The sequence below is a fragment of the Suncus etruscus genome, chromosome 7 (assembly GCF_024139225.1).
Source record: "Suncus etruscus isolate mSunEtr1 chromosome 7, mSunEtr1.pri.cur, whole genome shotgun sequence".
NCBI classification, from domain to species: domain Eukaryota; kingdom Metazoa; phylum Chordata; class Mammalia; order Eulipotyphla; family Soricidae; genus Suncus; species Suncus etruscus.
This window is the reverse complement of record NC_064854.1, coordinates 123,408,169-123,427,017: the sequence shown is the minus strand read 5'-3', so window position 1 is coordinate 123,427,017 and position 18,849 is coordinate 123,408,169. Positions and strand designations below refer to the sequence as shown.

Sequence of the window (18,849 nt, the reverse complement as noted above, 5' to 3'; positions counted from 1 at the left end):
CAAATGCAGCCCCTGAGGGTTTTTGTTGTTGTTGTTGTTGTTATTGTTGTTGTTGTTTGGTATCTTGATTTGTTTTGGTTTGGTTTAGGGCCATACCCGGTGGTGTTCCGGGGTTGTTCCTAGCTCTGCACTCAGGGACTATTTCTGGCAGGCTAGGGGAACCATATGAGATGCTAGGGATCAGACCCAGGTGGGCTGTCTGTAAGACAAACATCCTATACACTATGCTATTGCTCTGGCCCCTGAATGGTCTTTTTTTTTTTTTTTTTTTTTTTTTTTTTTTTTGTGGTTTTTGGGTCACACCCGGCAGTGCTCAGGGGTTTTTCCTGGCTCTGTGCTCAGAAATCGCTCCTGGCAGGCACAGGGAACCATATGGGACGCCGGGATTCGAACCGATGACCTTCTGCATGAAAGGTAAACGCCTTACCTCCATGCTATCTCTCCGGCCCCAAAGAGTGGTCTTTTTTTTTAAGGGGGCCAGAAAGATTGTATAGGGATGAAGGTGCTTGCCTTGCATACAGCCAGCAATGGTTCAATCCTCAGCTTTGCACGGTCCCCCAAGCCCAGGGCCTGATGTAGCTCCTTAACACTGGCAGATGTGGGCAACAATAAAGAAAAGTCCCCAAATGAAAGAAGTCCCAGAGAAGTGCCCCGGTTCCAGAATGATGTCATGAAGGCCCCAGGCTGGGCCTGGCAACAGGTAGGACTTCTCCTACCTGTTGGGGACTCTTGGGGGCTGGCGCTCACCAATTGATGTGAGGTAGGACACAACTCCCCAGCTTCTTTAGGCACCCTGCTGTCACCCCCATCCTATCTCCTGGGAAAGAACCAGAACTCTAAGAACTTAAGAGTCACCCAGGATGACAAGTGTGTGATCCTGTAGTTAAAGGCTGTGTGCAGGCCCATCCAGGTATCCCTGCACCCAAAATCTCAACCCCATTCAGCCCTACCAAGTTCCTAAGCCAGGCTCTTCCACCCACCGTCAGGCCCTGCCCCATTTCTCAAGTGTCTCATGGGTGAACCAGTAAGCTTGAAGGGGGGTTAGTTACACAGCCAGGAATAGTGCCCTGCCCACCCTCAGCCTCAGTTTCCTCACCTGCAAATGGAGAGTGGTACCTGCTTTCTAGGTGCTGCCCTTGGGATTAATGAGAAGCAATGGAGCAAGTGAAGTCAGCCCATTAACACGAAAATCTGGAACAGTGCTGGCTGCCTGTCTTGTAGATGATGCTCCCCTCAGATATTCAGACATACAGGAGTAAAGAGAACGCTCTTTAGCTCTACACTCCTCAGACATTCAGGAAACAATGTTCTTTACTCCCCCCCACTCAAACTCTCTTTGCCCTCCCTCTAGACACTCCGAAACTCTCTTTATTACTCCTTCAGACATTCGGAACACTCCTCACTCTCCCCCTCAGACATTCTGGAACATTCCTTACTCCCTCCCAGAACTCTCTTTGCCTCCCCTCAGACTCTCTTTACTCCTCCCTCAGACATTCAGGAATGCTCCTTAGTCCCCATTGGAACATTCAAGAAATCTCTTTAGTCCCCCACTCAGACATTCAGGAATGTTCTTTATTTCCCCACAGGCATTTTAGAAACATTCCTCATTCTAGGTCCCAGTCACCCACCTAGGTGAGTCTCTCCCCTTCCCTGTAGCTGCTTCTTACTCCTGTACGACCCTCTTTCAGGCAGTCCTGGGGTCCACATTTCCCATTCTTTGACTAGTCCTTCCTGAGGAACCTAGGTATCACGGGGCTCTCTGGTCAACACATCACTGTGCTGCTATCTTCTCCTGTATGAACAATGCCATTTCCCAGAGAGGAATATTCCCAATCGGGTCGGCTGAGTCCTGGGCAGGTCTCTCTCATACAATATCTTCCAGGGGACTGAGATCAAGGGGGTGGTGGCCTTTGCCAGCACAGAAGACCTTCATCCCAGGAGAGGGGCTGCGGCCTGACAGGAAGTCGAGGGGCAGAGATGCCCAAGTAGGTAGCCATGTGCTCTGCGGCTGCTGCCCCACCCTCCCCAGCTGGTGCCATGGCTCTGTGGCCGTTGCTAAGCATCCAGAAGGCCCAGGTGGGCCCTACCTGCCTTGGAGCAGGCACACGGCATGAGGTGGGCACAAGGCCCGGGCAGGAGCCAGGCCGCCCCCGCCTGCCCGCCCTCCTCTCACTTGGCAGCAGCCAGCAGAAGCCATTAGCGCCTGGCAGCCCGTGTCCCACAGCCCTGACAAACGCCTTAAATGTTGTCGCCAAGGCTCCAGCTGTCCCGCCGGCCACCTTTACTCCTCGTAATAACCAAGTGTCGAGGCTGATTGCAGCAGCGGGAAGCAGCCAGTATTCAGAGAAGCTTTTACCCTGGGCATTTCCACCTGGCCGCCAGGCTGTGTAGACCCCACCCTCCGCCTCCAGGCCTTTGTCTGCCTGTCGCCTCTGCCCAGGTTCATAGCTTTGTCGGCAGACCAGCTGAGGCTCCTCTGATCTGTGTCCCTGGTGGCACCCATTGCTGCTGCCACCACCAGAGCGAGCAGGAATAATGAGGTGGCATAGCTGGCATGGGCACCCAATGAAATGACAGACTGAGTGGGAAGAAGGGGCTCTGATGGGGCTTCTCTGGGTGACCTCTATACGGGAGCTCCTTTTTCATCTTGGGTCATCTTGACCTCTTCTCTTGGTCTTGCTTTCCTTGTCAGCAGAATGAAAATAAGGTCCGGGTGCCCTGCAACTGAGACTTAGTATGTGTGAGGCAAAGTGTGAACCATGACAAGCTGGGAAGATGCATGGCTGTGTGTGAGCAGAGCAACCTGGGATGGAGAGAGAGCTGGGGTGTGCCAGACCTGACCCTGACAGCTCCTCTCACTCCCTCCTCCAAACCCCTACACTTCTTGGGGCTCAGGTTGTCCTCCACCTCTACCTGAGCTTGTTCGTTAGACTTGGTCTTCCTTTTCCTGGGACTCTCTCTCTCTCTCTCTCTCTCTCTCTCTCTCTCTCTCTCTCTCTCTCTCTCTCTCTCTCTCTCTCTCTCTCTCTCTCTTTCTCTCTTCTAATATCTTTATTTATGCCTGGAGCCCAGAGCTGGTCTTATGCCAGAAAACTTCAGGGGTAATATCTCCTCGTATTTAGGTCAAGGCTTTTCCTTTCCATTTTCCCCATATTTTGCTGGGCCTATGCAAACAACAACAATTGCCGCCCTAACACAATTTTTACTCTATTTCTTTAACTCTTATCCTTAAAAAAAAAAAAAAAAAGAAAGAAAGAAAAAGAAAAAGAAAAAAACAAAACAAAACAAAAAGAAGAAGAGCTTACTAAACCTTCAGCTAAGGCTTTAATGAGTTCAATGGTGATTCAATAATTTTCAAAACTATACTTGCTGCTGAACTTTTTCTTCTTCCCTTTCTCTTTCATCTCTTTAGTTTTTTTTCTATTTTTTAATAACTTTGCCTTTGTTCTTCCTGTGTTATGATCAATTGTGCCAACTATGTGATGTATTTTCTTTAAATAAATTTAAAATAATAATAATAATAATAATAATAATAATAATAATAATAATGGGGCCGAAGAGATAGCATGGAGGTAAGGCGTTTACCTTGCATGCAGAAGGTCTGTGGTTCAAATCCCGGCATCCCATATGGTCCCCCAAGCCTGCCAGGAGCGATTTCTGAGCCTGGAGCCAGGAGTAACCCCTGAGAGCTGCAAATGTGACCCATAATAATAATAATAATAATAATAATAATAATAATAATAATAATATCTTTATTTAAGTACCATGATTACAAATATGTTTGTAGTTGGGTTTCAGTCATAATAAGGACACCCCCCTTCAGGGCAACATTCCTACCACAAATGTCCCCATCTCCTTCCCTGTCACCCCATTCCTGTATTCAAGACAGGCATTCTATTTCTCTTACTTATTAACATTGTCATGATAGTTGTTTGTTTTCTAACTGCACTCACCACTCTTTGTGGTGATCTTCATATCATGAACCGGTCCTTAGCCCTCATTGCTATTATCTCTGGGTATTATTACAATACTGTCTTATTTTTCTTAAATCCCACAGATGAGTTTGTTTGGTTTTATTTGTTTTGGGGTCACACCCGGCAGCACTCAGGGTTACTCCTGACTCTGAGCTCAGAAATCTCTCCTGGCAGCTTCGAGGGACCATATGGGATGCCAGAATTTGAACCAACCACCATCAGTCCTAGATGGGCTGCTTGCAAGGCAAATGCCCTACCACTGTGCTATCTCTCCAGCCCCAATCCCACAGATGAGTGAGACTATTCTGTGCCTATCTCTTTCCCCTGACTTATTTCACTCAGCATAATAGTTTCCATGTCCATCCAGGAATATGAAAATTTTATGACTTAATTTTTCCTGACAACATCATAGTATTCCATTGTGTATATGGACCATAGTTTCTTTAGCCACTCATCTGTTGTCAGGTCTCTGGGTTATTTCCAGTTTCTGGCTATTGTAAATAGTGCTGCAATAAATATAGGTGAGCAGAAGGCCTCCTTTCTTGGTCTAACCACGGTTCTCTGCCACAGGTTTCATGAGCCTTTGAATGTTCAGAAAACCACCCCCTGTCCTGTGTCCCTGCCCCCCTCCCAGCTTCCTGTGACTGACATTTGAGCAGCCCCACTTTAGAGAAGAAACAGTCAAGGTTCAGAGAAGTGTGTATGATGCAGCTTCCTGGCCTTTCCCATTGGGCCGATCAGACAAATCAGCTAACCCCATTCTCCCTGGGGTTGGGCCAGCCTAGTTTTGAGGCTCCTTTCCTGAGACACCCAGAGATGAGCATAAGTGTTCAAGCCAGGGCCCGAAGAGATAGCATAGCGGCGTTTGCCTTGCAAGCAGTCGATCCAGGACCAAAGGTGATTGGTTCAAATCCCGGTGTCCCACATGGTCCCCCGTGCCTGCCAGGAGCTATTTCTGAGCAGACAGCCAGGAGTCACGCCTGAGCACCGCCGGGTGTGACCCAAAAACCAAAAAAAAAAAAAAAAAGTGTTCAAGCCAGATTTAGAAAGGTTGATTTATTAGGCCCCTGCATCATTTGTTAAGTCACAGCATCATTTGTTTGCAGGTTCCCCCACCTTCTAATGATTCTGGAGAGTGATGGGTAGTGCTGTCCCAGACCAGACTCTCCTCAAGGCTGGTGTTAGTGACTGATGATGGTGGGTGTGGAGGTAGTGATGGGTATGGGGCTAACAGTAGACATGGTGATGGTACAAACACTGGCAGTGAGAGTGGGAGCAAAGCAGACAAAGCCCCCAAGCTGATAGGAATGAAATTGGCAATGATGACAGAGGTGACAGCTCTGGTGATGGAATGGCAGTGGCCATGAAGGAGAATGTTGATGATGACCAAAGGGGGACTGTGGTGCTGAGAGAAGCAACAATGGAGACGCATTCTGGTAGCGGTTAGATGGCAGGCCTGGCAGGGCTCCTGGTGGAGTATGCCACACAGGGCTGCCCACTAAGCAGCCCTGTCCCAAGGCAAGACAGTGGGGCCTTCTTGATACTCTTTTTCTTTTAACCTCCAGTGAGCACAGCCTTCTGGGTAATGAGATGCAAATTGACAGAAAAGACAATGAGGCAGCCTGCGGCCGGTGGGGCAGCTTTTAGAGTCAGGCTGATTGCCTTCGTGCCAATTTGCATGACATTATCTGTGCATGTCTTCTCCAGCAGCGCATGCATTTCATCAGAGGTCACCTGGATAGTTGCTTCCCTCAGGGTGGTGACCTGTAGTCCAGACCTGAGCTCAGGGAGGACCCATCCATGCTGACCTACCCAGATCTTCAGTACATGGCTCCAAAGATGTGGGGCTGCAGGGAAGGCCAGATACTGGGGGAAAGGGAGACTTTGTGGTAGGCCAGAGCCTGTGGCAAGTGAGGCAGGAATCCTGGTGTGATGGACTAGAATGGCTAGTCCAGCCACCCTGGTTGGCAATGAGAGCATGTTGCTAAGAAAAACAAACAGGCCAGGACCAGAGTGATAGCACAGCAGTAGGCATTTGCCTTGCATGCTGCTAACCCGAACCTGTCCTGGGTTTGATCCCTGGCATCCCTGAGCCTACCAGGAGCGATTTCTGAGCACAGAGCCAGGAGTAATCCCTGAGTGCCTCTGGATGTGGCCCCAAAATAAAAATGAAAATAAATAAACAGGCCCTCCTTGAAGAGATCCTGGCCTGGACATCCAGGCTCTACCTCTAACTGCATTGCTGCCTCAGTATCCCTGTGACCTCCTTTCATCTTGAAGATGATGTTCACCAGGTCAGGCTGTTTGTGATGCACTCACAAGAGGCTAGGCCAGCGCCATGTGAGTGCCACAAATTGCCACCTGCTGAGCAGGCCTGTCCAGGCTGCTGAAGTCAGTACAAGGACCATCTGTACTGGCCAAAAAAATACTCTTCAGGGGCCAGAGTGATAACACAGCAGTAGGGCGTTTGCCTTGCATGCAGACTACCCAGGACGGACTCGGGTTCAATCCCCCGCATCTCATATGATCCCCCTGCCAGGAGCGATTTCTGAGAGCAAAGCCAGAAGTAACCCTTTAGCACCGATGGGTGTGGACCAAAAAACAAACAAACAAACAAACAAAAAGGCTTCAGTGGTTCCCAAGCCCAGCCCTTTAGACTGTAGGCACAGTCCTGTCCCTGTCCATGGTGCTGAATGCTTGGTTCAACCTCTCTTTTTTTTGTTTTGTTTTGTTTTATTTTGGTTTTGGGTCACACCTGGTGACGCTCAGGGGTTCCTCCTGGCTATGCGCTCAGAAGTCGCTCCTGGCTTGGGGGACCATATGGGACGCCAGGGGATCGAACCGCGGTCCGTCCCAGGGTAGTGCTGGCAAGGCAGACACCTTACCTCTAGCGCCACCACGCCGGCCCCTCAGCCTCTATCTTTGCCCCCGAAACCCTCTCACCCAATCCTTCCCAAAGTCCCCACACTCTTCCCAGGAGAGATATAATGGGGCCAGGACTTCTGTCCTCCTTCCCTGTGCCTGCCCACCCACTGTCCCTCAGTCACACCCCTGGGCCCTTCTAGTGTCGCCTCCCTCCTCTTCCCTGTCCCACTCCCTCTCCCTGTTCCCCGAAGTTGGTCCTAATCAGAGCTAATCAGAAGATTATGAGCTGCCTGATTACTGATTAGATCCCTAATGTTAATAGAGTCTAGAAGGGCCTGCTCAGGCTGTGTTTTAGGGGAAAGTATAAAAACAACATCACAGGAAGAGAGCATGGTACTGGGAGGGGCTTCTGCGATACTGTCCTCATGGACGGGGCTCAGGCTGATGGGGTGGTGGCTTGCTTTCTTAAGGGGCACATTTCTTTTTTTTTTTTTTTTTTTTTTTTTTGGGTTTTTGGGTTTTTGGGTCACACCCGGCGTTGCTCAGGGGTGACTCCTGGCTGTCTGCTCAGAAATAGCTCCTGGCAGGCACAGGGGACCATATGGGACACCGGGATTCGAACCAACCACCTTTGGTCCTGGGTCGGCTGTTTGCAAGGCAAACACCGCTGTGCTATCTCTCCGGGCCCAGGGGCACATTTCTTAGCAGAGGGACTTCCTAACACCCTTATGTTCTGCCAATGATTTTGCTGCTGTCCCAGGTAGCTCTGCCTACTAAGGTCATCAACTTTATCAGGACAGTGCAATTGAGTCGTAATAGAGAGGGGGAAACCAGGAAAAACTATCTGAGGGCACAGAGTATTGAGGAGGGCTGTGTATGCTGAGGCCTATACTGATAGTATAGGGTTTGGGAGCAGAGTATGTCTGTACTGACAGTGTGGGGTGTGGGAGCAGGCTTTCTTCTGACTGACCTGAGCTTATGAAGGGCCCATGTTCACCATCCCTGCAGGACCTTTCCTTTCAATCACACTGACTGCTGCTTCCCATTTCTACAAGGCAGGCAAGTGGGGATACCAGTGATGTTCTTCATCCAGTTCAGGTTGATGTCAGGTCAGTCATAGCTTGAAGCACCCTCAGACCTGGGCGTGGATCCTGCCTCACTCCACCCACTTCACTGTGTCTCACAGACCTATGCCATGTCACTGATGCTGCATCCAGGCTGATGCCTGCTGCCACTTGTGATGCTCAGGAAACCTTGGACTGGCAGTCCTCAGGGCCCTCCTGAGCCACCTGCTCATCAACCAAGGTGCAGCCTGTGGCCTGGGGCATTTCAAAGTGCCCTAATCCCTGCCCTGCCAGAACCAGCTGCAGGAGCCAGCCCCTGTACTGTAGGAGAAAGTGAAACACTGCAGTGCTGGGGTTGCCCAAGGTGCTGGCAACTATCCTGGCAGGGTCATCAGGTTTCCAAGGAGAAGGGCACTGACTGGGAGGAGGTAAAGTAGGACAAGGAGGGGGCCGGAGAGATAGCATGAAGGTAAGGCGTTTGCCTTTCATGCAGGAGGTCATCGGTTCGAATCCCGGCGCCCCATATGGTCCCCTGTGCCTGCCAGGAGCAATTTCTGAGCCTGGAGCCAGGAATAACCCCTGAGCACTGCCGGGTGTGACCCAAAAACCAAAAAAAAAAAAAAAAAAGGAGGACAAGGAGGGAAAGGGACAGGCAGTGTAGACTCAGAACACACACAGCAGAGTAGTAGGGCAGAGTTAGCATGGTGGGCAATGGTGGGGTTGGCAGAATTAGCCTGTAAACTGGCAGCCAGCAGGAAGAGTGTAGTGGAGGCCTAGAAGTAGCACTGGGCAGGGGCACAGGAGCCCCAGAGGTTTGGAGGTGCAGGGCAATTGAGTAGGTGCTCAAGTAGCTTGAGTTGTAAGGTGTTCTAGAAAGGTCAGATCAGGAAGGAAGGAAGGAAGGAAGGAAGGAAGGAAGGAAGGAAGGAAGGAAGGAAGGAAGGAAGGAAGGAAGGAAGGAAGGAAGGAAGGAAGGAAGGAGGGAGGGAGGGAGGGAGGGAGGGAGGGAGGGAGGGAGAAGGAAGGAGGGAGGGAGGAAGGAAGGAAGGAAGGAAGGAAGGAGGGAGGGAGGGAGGGAGGGAGGGAGAAGGAAGGAGGGAGGGAGGGAGGGAGGGAGAGAGGGAGGAAGGAAGGAAGGAAGGAAGGAAGGAAGGAAGGAAGGAAGGAAGGAAGGAAGGAAGGAAGGAAGGAAGGAAGGAAGGAAGGAAGGAAGGAAGGAAGGAAGGAAGGAAGGAAGGAAGGAAGGAAGGAAGGAAGGAAGGAAGGAAGGAAAAGGAGGGAGGGTTGGATTGTATAACCTTGTATAACCCAAAACAAAGATCATCCTGGTTTTTGGTATCTGTTTGTTTACAACTTGGATTCACCCAAAACAAACATTGTTCTATATGTAAACCTGGGCAGGACAGGCTGAGGATAGCCTGAGCTATCTGCCCTGACTCTCCTTACTCCCCCCACCTGGGGGTGGTCTCTGCACTCAATCAAATCAGTTCTTGCAGGCATCTTGGGAGAATACAAGATAGAAGATTGCCAGACTATATGTGTTTCATCCTCAGCCTGGTCTGGATTATTACGTGCAGCAACTGCTTTAGACTGGATCACCTGGGGATGGAGATACGATGCATGGGGTGATTTTACAAGGAAGGGAAGGAAGAAGGGAGGAAGAGAATCATAGGAATAGGGACTTTGCAGGAGAGCAGCTTCCAAGAGGTGACCTTGGGGAAGTGATGGCTCATGTGGGGGGTGGGAAGAACTGATTGAGTGGAATATCCTAATGGGCCAGAGCAAAACCAAAACCCAGGCCAGGGTGCTGGGCGTGGTGGACACAATAGTGCCCAGGAGGACAGCCCCTAGCATGAGCTGAAAGGGAACTATGCAAAGCCAAGGTCAGAGAAGCTGAAACCAGAAGCAATGTTCAGGAGTTCCTGGGCATGAGGTTGAGAGCAGAGGCAACCCAAAATCTGGGATTTATCTCCAGTGAGTCCACACCTTGCTCTCAGCCCACACCCCTGAGCCCAGGCTCCAAAGCAGATGAGGGTGGAGGTGGCAACAGGATGTTAGAAACAGAACATGCTGGTTGGTGGCCCAGGGGCTGTGCATTCCCACATCAATCACACACCTTCACACACACATGCGAGACTCTAGGACTGGCTTGACAAGGTGAAACAGCAGCGCAGCTTCCCCTGGCCCACTCAGACTGATGGAGGACTCCACTCCTCTAACCATTGCGCAATCTGCATGGTTTTTCTAGAGAATAAAGATTGGATGAATGACACCAGATCAGAATTTAATGGTAGAAAAACTGACAAAACAACCAAATGATGAGGCACTCACCAATTCCTAGAGTCCAATCATTGACAATCTTTGAGAGTTTGATGCTGGGAGCCAAGCGGGGTGCCAGTTAGGTTAGACTTACGAGATGGAGTTGGACAGGGCAGTATTTGGCAGCTTCAAAGCCCACAAGCTCATCCTTCAACTCAAGCTGGCTCCTTAAGGCTGGGCACCAGGACTGCCTCCAAAATATGCTGGGTTGTTGGGTGGGGCTGTTTTGTTTTGTTCTGTTTTTGTTTTTCAGCCACACCCGGTGATACTCAGGGGTTACTCCTGGCTTGGGGGACCATATGGGATGCCAGGGGATCGAACCGCAGTCGGTCCTAGGCTAACGTGGAGCTTTTGTTGGGATAGGCATACCTGGCCGTGTTCAGGGGTTATTCTTAGCACTTTGCTCAGGAGCTACTCCTGGTAGTGCTCAGGGGACCAAATTTGGTGCTTAGGGCTCTGAACTGAGGTCAGCCATATGCAAAGCAATGCCTTAATGCCTTAATTTCCAGCCCTTGATTTGATTCTTACTAGGCACCTCTCACAGGTGCTCACTTAGAAGCCGACACAGTGACCATATCAGCTGTCTTGCTCCCTCAGCCCAGGATGCAGGGGCCATACTCAACCCCTGGAAGCATCCCCAAGAGATGAAGTCTTCTGGGGCTAGGTTTCCCTCTATAGGTTCTGAAAACTGCCCTGTACATCTGGTTTCTTTTTTGTTGTTGTTTTGGGTGTTTTGGGCCACACTCAGCAGTGCTCAGGGGTTACTTCTGGCTCTGCACTCAGAAATCGCTCCTGACAAGCTCAGGGGACCATATGAGATGCCGGGAATCGAACCCAGGTCTGTCCTAACTAATCCCCATGCAAGGTAAATGCCCTACTGCTGTGCTATCTCTCTGGCCCCTGCTCTATACATCTGAATAGCACCCCTGACGCTTCATTCTAAGCACACACATGACTTTCATCCAGGGCAAGGCCCTACTTCTGCACTGATCGTGATTTCAGGTAAGAGCTGAAGCCAGGGAGCTGTGGCACCTCCGTCCTTAACTTCAGAGCATGCAGCTTTCCTGACAGGCGCTTCATTGGAGAATGACAGCCTGAAATGGAAAGATGGGCTTTCAAAAGGTGCACCCTGGCCAGAGCACAGAATGTTCTAGGATGTCCTGTCTCTGGGACCTCTTCATCACCCTCCCCTCTTCATATTTTTCCTGGAAAATGGAAAAACAGGTCGGAGTGGGTGAAGGGCACAGAATCAACACCTCCGCCATAATGGCTGCAGGGAAGGAGCCAGCCTGGGCCCTGGGGGTGGAGAGGCAGGTGCCCACCTACAAAGGGGACCTCTACAGAGAATGAGATTTTCCCTGTTACATGTATTCTGACCTTTTTTTTTGAACAAAAAAATCCATTTTACTAATTTTTTTTTTTTATCAACTCACCAAGGACGCTGCGCAGCCGGTGAAGGAAAGGTCAGGGAGCCTGTCGCTCCCACAATTGCACCGCAGCCCCCTCACATGACAGCCCTTGGCAGCTGCCAGCGGCCACTGCAGTTCAGGTCTGGGCTTTGAGAGGTGTTTGGTTAGTTCCAGAGATGATTTTCTCTTTAAGCTGGAAACACGGTTAATATCAAAAGGGTGGGTCAGTGTGCATTTCATGCCTGTTTGATCGGGATAAAAGTTATTATAACAGGGGCTGGAGAGATAGCACAGCGATAGGGCCTTGTATGCAGCTGATTCAGGACAGATGGTGGTTCAAATCCCGGCATCCCGTATGGTCCCCCAAGCCTGCCAGGAGCAACTTCTGAATGCAGAGCCAGGAGGAACCCCTGAGCACCACCATGTGTGACCCAAAAACAAAAACAAAAAACAAGTTATTATAACAAAGGAATTGGCAACCAGCTGTAGAACTCATAGATCTGTCTATGTCTCTCTCTCCCTTCCTCCTCTACCCCCAGAGGGCTGCAGCTGAGGTCATGGGGCTCCACATAGCCTCCAGGGAGGCCTCTACTGAAAGGCAAGGGGTCCAGAGCCCCAGAGGCCAGAAGGGCTGAACTAAGAGCAGATCTGGGCCTGGGCCATGGACAACTTCCCTGCTCTCTGCCTCAGTCCCAGGGAGCTTCCACAGCAGGGAGTTGAGGAAAGGCACAATGCTCATTCTGATGAGCACAAGGCTGGGACTAGACAGTTCTTTCCAAAAACCAGGGAGGTCACAGACTGGTAGGCAAGAGGTCCAGCACCCCAAATGCCAGAAGGCCTGAACTGAGAGCAGGTCTGGGCCTGTGCCAGAGATAACTTCCTTGCTCTGTGCCTCAACCCCAGGGAGCTTCCACAGCAGGGAGGTGAGGAGAAGCACAGTGTTCCTTCTGTTAAGAACAAGGCTGGGGGGGTAGGGTGGTGGCGCTAGAGGTAAGGTGCCTGCCTTGCCTGCGCTAGCCTAGGATGGACCACAGTTCAATCCCCCAGCGTCCCATATGGTCCCCCAAGCCAGGAGCGACTTCTGAGCGCATACCCAGGAGTAATCCCTGAGTGTTACCAGGTGTGGCCCAAAACCAAAAAAAAACAAAAAACAAACAAACAAAAAAATAACCAAGGCTGGGACTAGGATTTTGTTCCAAGGACCAGGAAGGCCATAGACAGGCAGGCAAGGGGTCCAGAACCCCAGATGCCAGAAGGTCTAAACCAAGAGCTGTCCTGGGCCTGGACCCTAGACAACTTCCCCACGCTCTGCTGCCACACTTGCCAGAGTCCTGAGGACTGAACCCTTGACTTCCTTAGCTTCTCACTCTGCCTGAGGGGGTCCAGGATTTAAAAAAAAAAAAAAAAAAAAAAAAAAAAAAAACATAAAACTATGGTGGTGAACAGAGAAAAAGGGTGGAATAGTTCTTTTAGGTCAGAGGACAGATCTGCTTATGTGTGGAAAGTCACACATGTAAGGAAGGTATTAAGCCATACCCCTGAAATTCTATGATCTTAAAATCTAGGTGGAAAGGGCCAGAGAGATAGCACATTGGGTAGTGCCCAGGAGGCATGGTATGGGCGATGCATCTACCAGGAAGCCAGGAAGTTGGCCATGTGTCCTGTGCGAGCCATGGGTCCTGGTCAGTCCAAAGTCCTTTGACCGTGCCCATCCAGGGGAGTGGAACTACATGCCAATGTCCTGGTGACAGACCTGGAACTGCCTCCCAACCAGCATTTCTGCCTGGCCACATAGGCTCCTCCAGGATCTCATGGTCCTTGATGCAGTGGCACTTGCCTGGAGCAGCAGTGGACAGACAGACAAAGGCCCCTTCAGTGGACGTGGCAGGAAGGAAGCTGTACAAGACCAACCTCCCCACCCCCACAACCTGTATGCCTTGCTCTATTGTCAGTCCCCCCCCAGCTCTCTCCCTGCTAAACTGCATTTTGCTTCATTATTATGCAAATATTTTAATTATGCAGATATGTTTTTAGACAGTTTTAAATATGTATATTATTTACTCATTAGACCATAACAGCTCTGGAAATTGGAAATCTGTATTTAGTATCTATCAGTGCACAATACAGAACTAATACAGGGCCCACAGGGGGATAGTACAGGAGGAAGTGATGGCAGCAGTGATAGGGTGGGGCTAGGCAGGGGCTTCAGGGCGATGTGGTGCTTCTCCCTCTTAGGTTCTAAATCCAATGACACCAGGGGTGGGCTCTAAGCATCATCTGTGAAGGGATGAGTGATGGATCGCCTCTTCTGGGGAAGGGTCTGTGCCCAACTGATCTGGTTCTGCCCTAGGCTTTCATAGTCCAATGGCCTGGGAAGGACTGGATTGGTTTAGGGTTTTGTTGATTTTGCACACTGAGATGTGGTGATGGGTTTCAGACCTGGATTTGATGCCTTCACCACTTCTTCATCGGGCCTGTGGCATTGACACAAATGTCCTGAGTCCCAATCCTTGCACCTTTAATTGTTTTTGTTCTTTGGGCCACACTCGGTGACACTCAGGGGTAACTCCTGGCTATGTACTCAGAAATCGCTCCTGGCTTGGGGTACCATATGGTATGCCAGGGATCAAACCGAGTTCCGTCCTGGGTCAGCTGCATGCAAGGCAAATGCCCTACTGCTGTGCTATCACTCCAGCCCCTTGAACTTGTAATTGTAAGGAAACTAAAGATTCCACCTGTCAGCACTGGTGTAAGAAGGGCAGGAAGGACTCCATCCAGCCCCCTCCCCTAAAACATTCCCCCACACCCCATGTTGGATTAGTGGCACCCAGGCAGGTGGCAGGTGTGTCCCCATCATTGGTATCTATCTTCCTTGCATTCCCCAGGGAGTGTTCTTGGTGCTGGAAATGGCTGCCTCTGGCCTCCACCACCAAGCACCCATCATAGCCGCAGATCTCAAAATGGAAGATCCAGATCTCAATATCTTGCAGTCCAAGGGCTCAGTCCCTTTCATCCTAAGCCTCTCCTGTCCTCTTGGAAGAGGAAGTCACAGTTCCGTCCAATTAAGGACCAACACCCATACAGCTCTTCCCTCTGGGCTGCATTCAGCAAATCCTGATTGTAGAACTGTTGTTCTTTTGGCCCCTCCATGCTCAGACAGCGTGAGAGGGTCACTTAGATGAAGGGGGATTAGAGGTGGCCAAAGAAAAGTAAGTAAGTGGACCCTGCCTGGGTGAAGAGGATGACGAAATCATGGGTTCCACCCCCCACTCTATCATTAATCCTCCCAGCATGCAGAGAAGCCCTCCCTCCAGGGACTGGCCTTTGAGGGGCCCCCACTGTGGTCCCAGGTCCCTCATTTCAGGTTCCACGTCTGTCTCAGCTCACAGCAATTTAACTTAGTGAAATTTGAAGGTGTCTGTGGGGGGCTGCTCCCCAGGGGAGCTTTGTGCCTGGCCCAGCACTCTGCCAGCCCTCCTCTTTCTTGCCTTTTCCTGTAAGAACAGTTTGCAGAGCTGAAGGAAATTGATTGTTAAGTGAAACTCCTGATAATTGCATCTGAAATGCCCGCTGTTCTCGTGATGGACCTGGCCGTGAGCAGCCCAGCTCAGCCATCCCACCACGGTTCCACCGCCCAGCCAAGATTGGGGGTGGGGACTTGGCTGGCAAGGCAAGCCGCCCCCTCATCCTGAGCAGCCCAACACCCCTGAGAGATGAGAAGAAGAATCTCAGAGGCATATGGGGGACCCATCCGCACACCTAGAATTACACCCCACTTCTCCCAGGTCATAGGCGTTGACCTTGACTTAGCAGATGTTCATTATGCATCTACTGTGCGCCTGGCCCAGGCTCCTCCCGTCATCAGCTCACCCGTTAGCAGAGATGGCTACATTCAGTGCAGAGCTAACAGGACAAAGAAACGGTGTTTGAAGGCTCCTGAGTGCTGTGATGGAAAGATTGGGGCCAGAAGGAATCAGGGAATGGGAGAAAAGGAGTGGTTTAAAGGAGGACCTCTAGACGAAGGAGTGAAAACAGGCCAGAAGCAAGTGGGAAAGCACCCGGGGTGGGAGGTGGGATGAGGGGGATGTGAAAGGCCTTAGAGCAGAACCAGAATGGAGGGAGGAGAGAGGGAAGCACAATAAGCACTTGGGTTGAGGGATGGGAAAGAACATCTACCTCCAATCAACCAGGAGCCCTGGAGTGTTCTCCCTTTATCTCTTTTAAACATTTGTTTATTTATTTATTTATTTAGGTTTTGGGGCCAATCCCGGCAGCGCTCAGGGGTTACTCCTGGCTCTGCACTCAGAAATCGTCCGTGACAAGCTCGAGGGAATCATATGGGATGCCGGGAATCGAACCACTGTTTCCTGGTTTGGTCAAGTGCAAGGCAAACGCCCTACGCCCTATCGATGTGTTATCACTCTGGCCCCTCTCCCTTTATCTCTAAGCCTCAGTTTTCTCCTCTGCCCAGCCTTCAGGGAGCACCCAAGAGAAAGGAGCAGTGAGGAAACCCCAGAGGACTATCCACTCTGTGTAGCTTCTGGCCCTTGGAGCAACAAGCTACCCATGAGTAAACCAGTCACTCTCCAATTAAAAGCAGAAAGTCGAGACTCAGGGTGATGTTGGATTAGAGGAGGGATGCGTTCAAGGAAATCAGAACTTGAATCCAGGCCCGGGGGACCAGAAACCAGGCTCTGCTCACCACTGAGGGGATTCCCAATCCCCTACCTCTCATCCTCTGGCCTGCCTAGGCAGTGAATAGTCACAGCTTTCCCACTCCAGCCCCATTCAGCTGCCTGGGCCCTTCCCCCGCATCACCAGGCCTTCTGTGTTTAGCAGTTTTCACACGTCCAGCGCCCGGGGATGGACTGATTGATCTGTAACACCGAAAAAATAATAATGGCTTGATCGTTACTGAGGATTAAAAGTAATCCTTTCGCTGTGGCTATTGCAACTCCGTTATTCACGAGTCAGCAGGCTGACCCGGGCCTTCAAGCCCCTGGAGCCCCTGCGAGTTCAAGGAGCCGGGGCAGTGCCCTGGAGCTGGTGAGGCCAGCAGCCCCCATGTTCCTGGAGCCTGGGAATCCCAGAATCAGAACTGAGCCCTGAGAACAGGAAGGAGCTAGCGCCCCCTGCCAAGGGCAGAGATGGGGCAGGAGAGCTCCTCAGGCTTGGCCCATTTGGAGAGGGAGCCTCATAAACCCAGCTTTTCTGTGGCTAGGGAACAACCTTGTTCCCACTTGTGCCTAGGGCTCACCTCTCACCCTGGATATCCATCAGCACTGTGGTGGTAAATGTCACCAACTGGGCTGGCTGCAGTCACCTCCGAGGGCCTGGGGTCAGGGTGCACTGCTTGTAGTCTGTATTGAGAGCTCCAAGATGAAAGTGAGGGACAAGGATAAGCACAGGCAGACCCGGGGGCTCAGGAAAGCTTCACTTTTTTTATGTGCAGAGAACCTGAGAAACTTGGAGACATAGAATTGGGCCCACATCTTGAAAATCTAAGTGCCATGTGGAGAATAGATGGCATAAGACAAAATGTGAAGCAAAAGGCTGAAAGAACAGCATCTGGAGGCCAGGATGATGGTATAGTAGGTAGAGCATTTGCCTTTCACATAGTCAACTTGGGTTCAATCCCCAGCACTCCAATATATATATAGTCCCCTGAGCCCACCAGGAGTGATTCCTGAGTTCAGAGCCCAGAGTAAGCCCTGAACAATGCTGGATATGGCCAAAAAGAAAAGGGGTGCAGACGGGGAAAAATACCGTGGCTGACAAGGATGGAACAGGCTGTCGTCTACATGAAATCAGGTTGGAACTGTGGTGGCAGTGGTTTCAGGTGCCAGGAATTATGCCATTAGAATGAGCTCCAGTGGAACTGAGGGTTACCCCGAGGAAGTGTCCAAGAGATCAGGAGGAGCCAGGATTGGAGGCAACTGGGAGTAGGGAGGCCTGAGGTCCTGTGGTGAAGCCAGAGGCTGTGGGCGAACAGGCTCTGAAGAAACATTTGTCAAAGAATGGAACCTAGAAAAGCAGATGGAGAAAATGGAGTAGGTAAGGTGCTTGCTTGCATTTGTCCAAACTTGTTTGAGTTCTAGCATGGCATATGGTCCCTGAGCCATACCACTGAACATAGGGCCAGGAGTAAGCTCTGAGTACTATGGGTATGGCCCAACTCCCATCCCACACCATAAGGATAATAATTATAACAATAGGGGTCTGAGCAGTGGCGCGGCTGTAGGGCATTTGCCTAGCATGAGGCTAACCTAGGATGGACCGGGTGTCCCATATGATCCCCCAAGCCAGGAGTGATTTCTGAGTGCATAGCCGGGAGTAACCACTGAGCTCACTGGGTGTGGCCCAAAAATCCAAAATAAATAAATAAATAACAATAATAATAGTAAAAGGTCTGGAGCCATAGTTGTAGTACAGTGGCTAGGGTACTTGCCTTGCACATAACCAACACAAGTTAGATCCCAGGCACTCCATACGGTTGCACGAAGCCTTGCCAATAGTGACCCCTCAACACAGAGTCAGGTGTAAGCCTAAGCACAGCAGGATGTGGCCCAAAAAATCAAAATAATGATAATAAAAATGAAAGGTTTAGAAGTGGGCATGAAACTCAGCTAGACAACTTTTGCCTTACATGTGGGAGGCCCTAAGTTTGATTCCTGACAAATCAAATAATAATAATAATAATAACAAAATAAAAGTAATGAGGCTTAGGGACAGGCATCAGCCCTCTTCATCCCTCTCCTGCTTGTGCTCTGTCCTTCAGAATTTGGCCGATGCTGCAGAGAACTTCCAGAAATCCCACCGCTGGCAAGACAACATCAAGGTAAGAACTACAGGTCCTTCCCCAGGCCTGCAGTGGGGAAGGGGCATTGCTCAGACCCACTAAATAGCGCAAAAGCCTCTCTGGAATGGAGCTGGGAAGCCAGTACTCAGTAAACCTTTGAGACTCCCCTGAGTGCTGGGACATGGGGTACCGAAGGAATGTCTTGTTTTGTCCTGGAGGAGTTAGTGCCCCCCACACACACACTAGACCACAGGCTACCTTAAGGAATATTTCCCAAAGTTGGAGTGAAAGAACAGCAGTAGGGTGTTTGCCATGCACATGGCCAACCTAGGACAGACCCAGGTCCAATCCCCCAGTATCCTATATGGTCCCCCAAGCCTGCCGGGAGTGATTTCTGTGCACAGAGTAACCCCTGAGAA

General features: G+C 50.6%; 1 protein-coding gene across 7 annotated transcripts in view; it reads left to right on the top strand.

Annotated features, from left to right (window-relative positions):
* The window catches only part of CACNA2D2 (calcium voltage-gated channel auxiliary subunit alpha2delta 2), a 158,442-nt gene that overhangs the window by 104,946 nt on the left and 34,647 nt on the right, over positions 1-18,849 (top strand). For all 7 annotated transcript variants that reach the window (XM_049777326.1, XM_049777324.1, XM_049777325.1 and 4 more), the window contains exon 4: positions 18,410-18,469. In XM_049777326.1, coding sequence (XP_049633283.1) covers positions 18,410-18,469 — 60 coding nt within the window. The remainder of the gene's footprint in view (positions 1-18,409; positions 18,470-18,849) is intronic.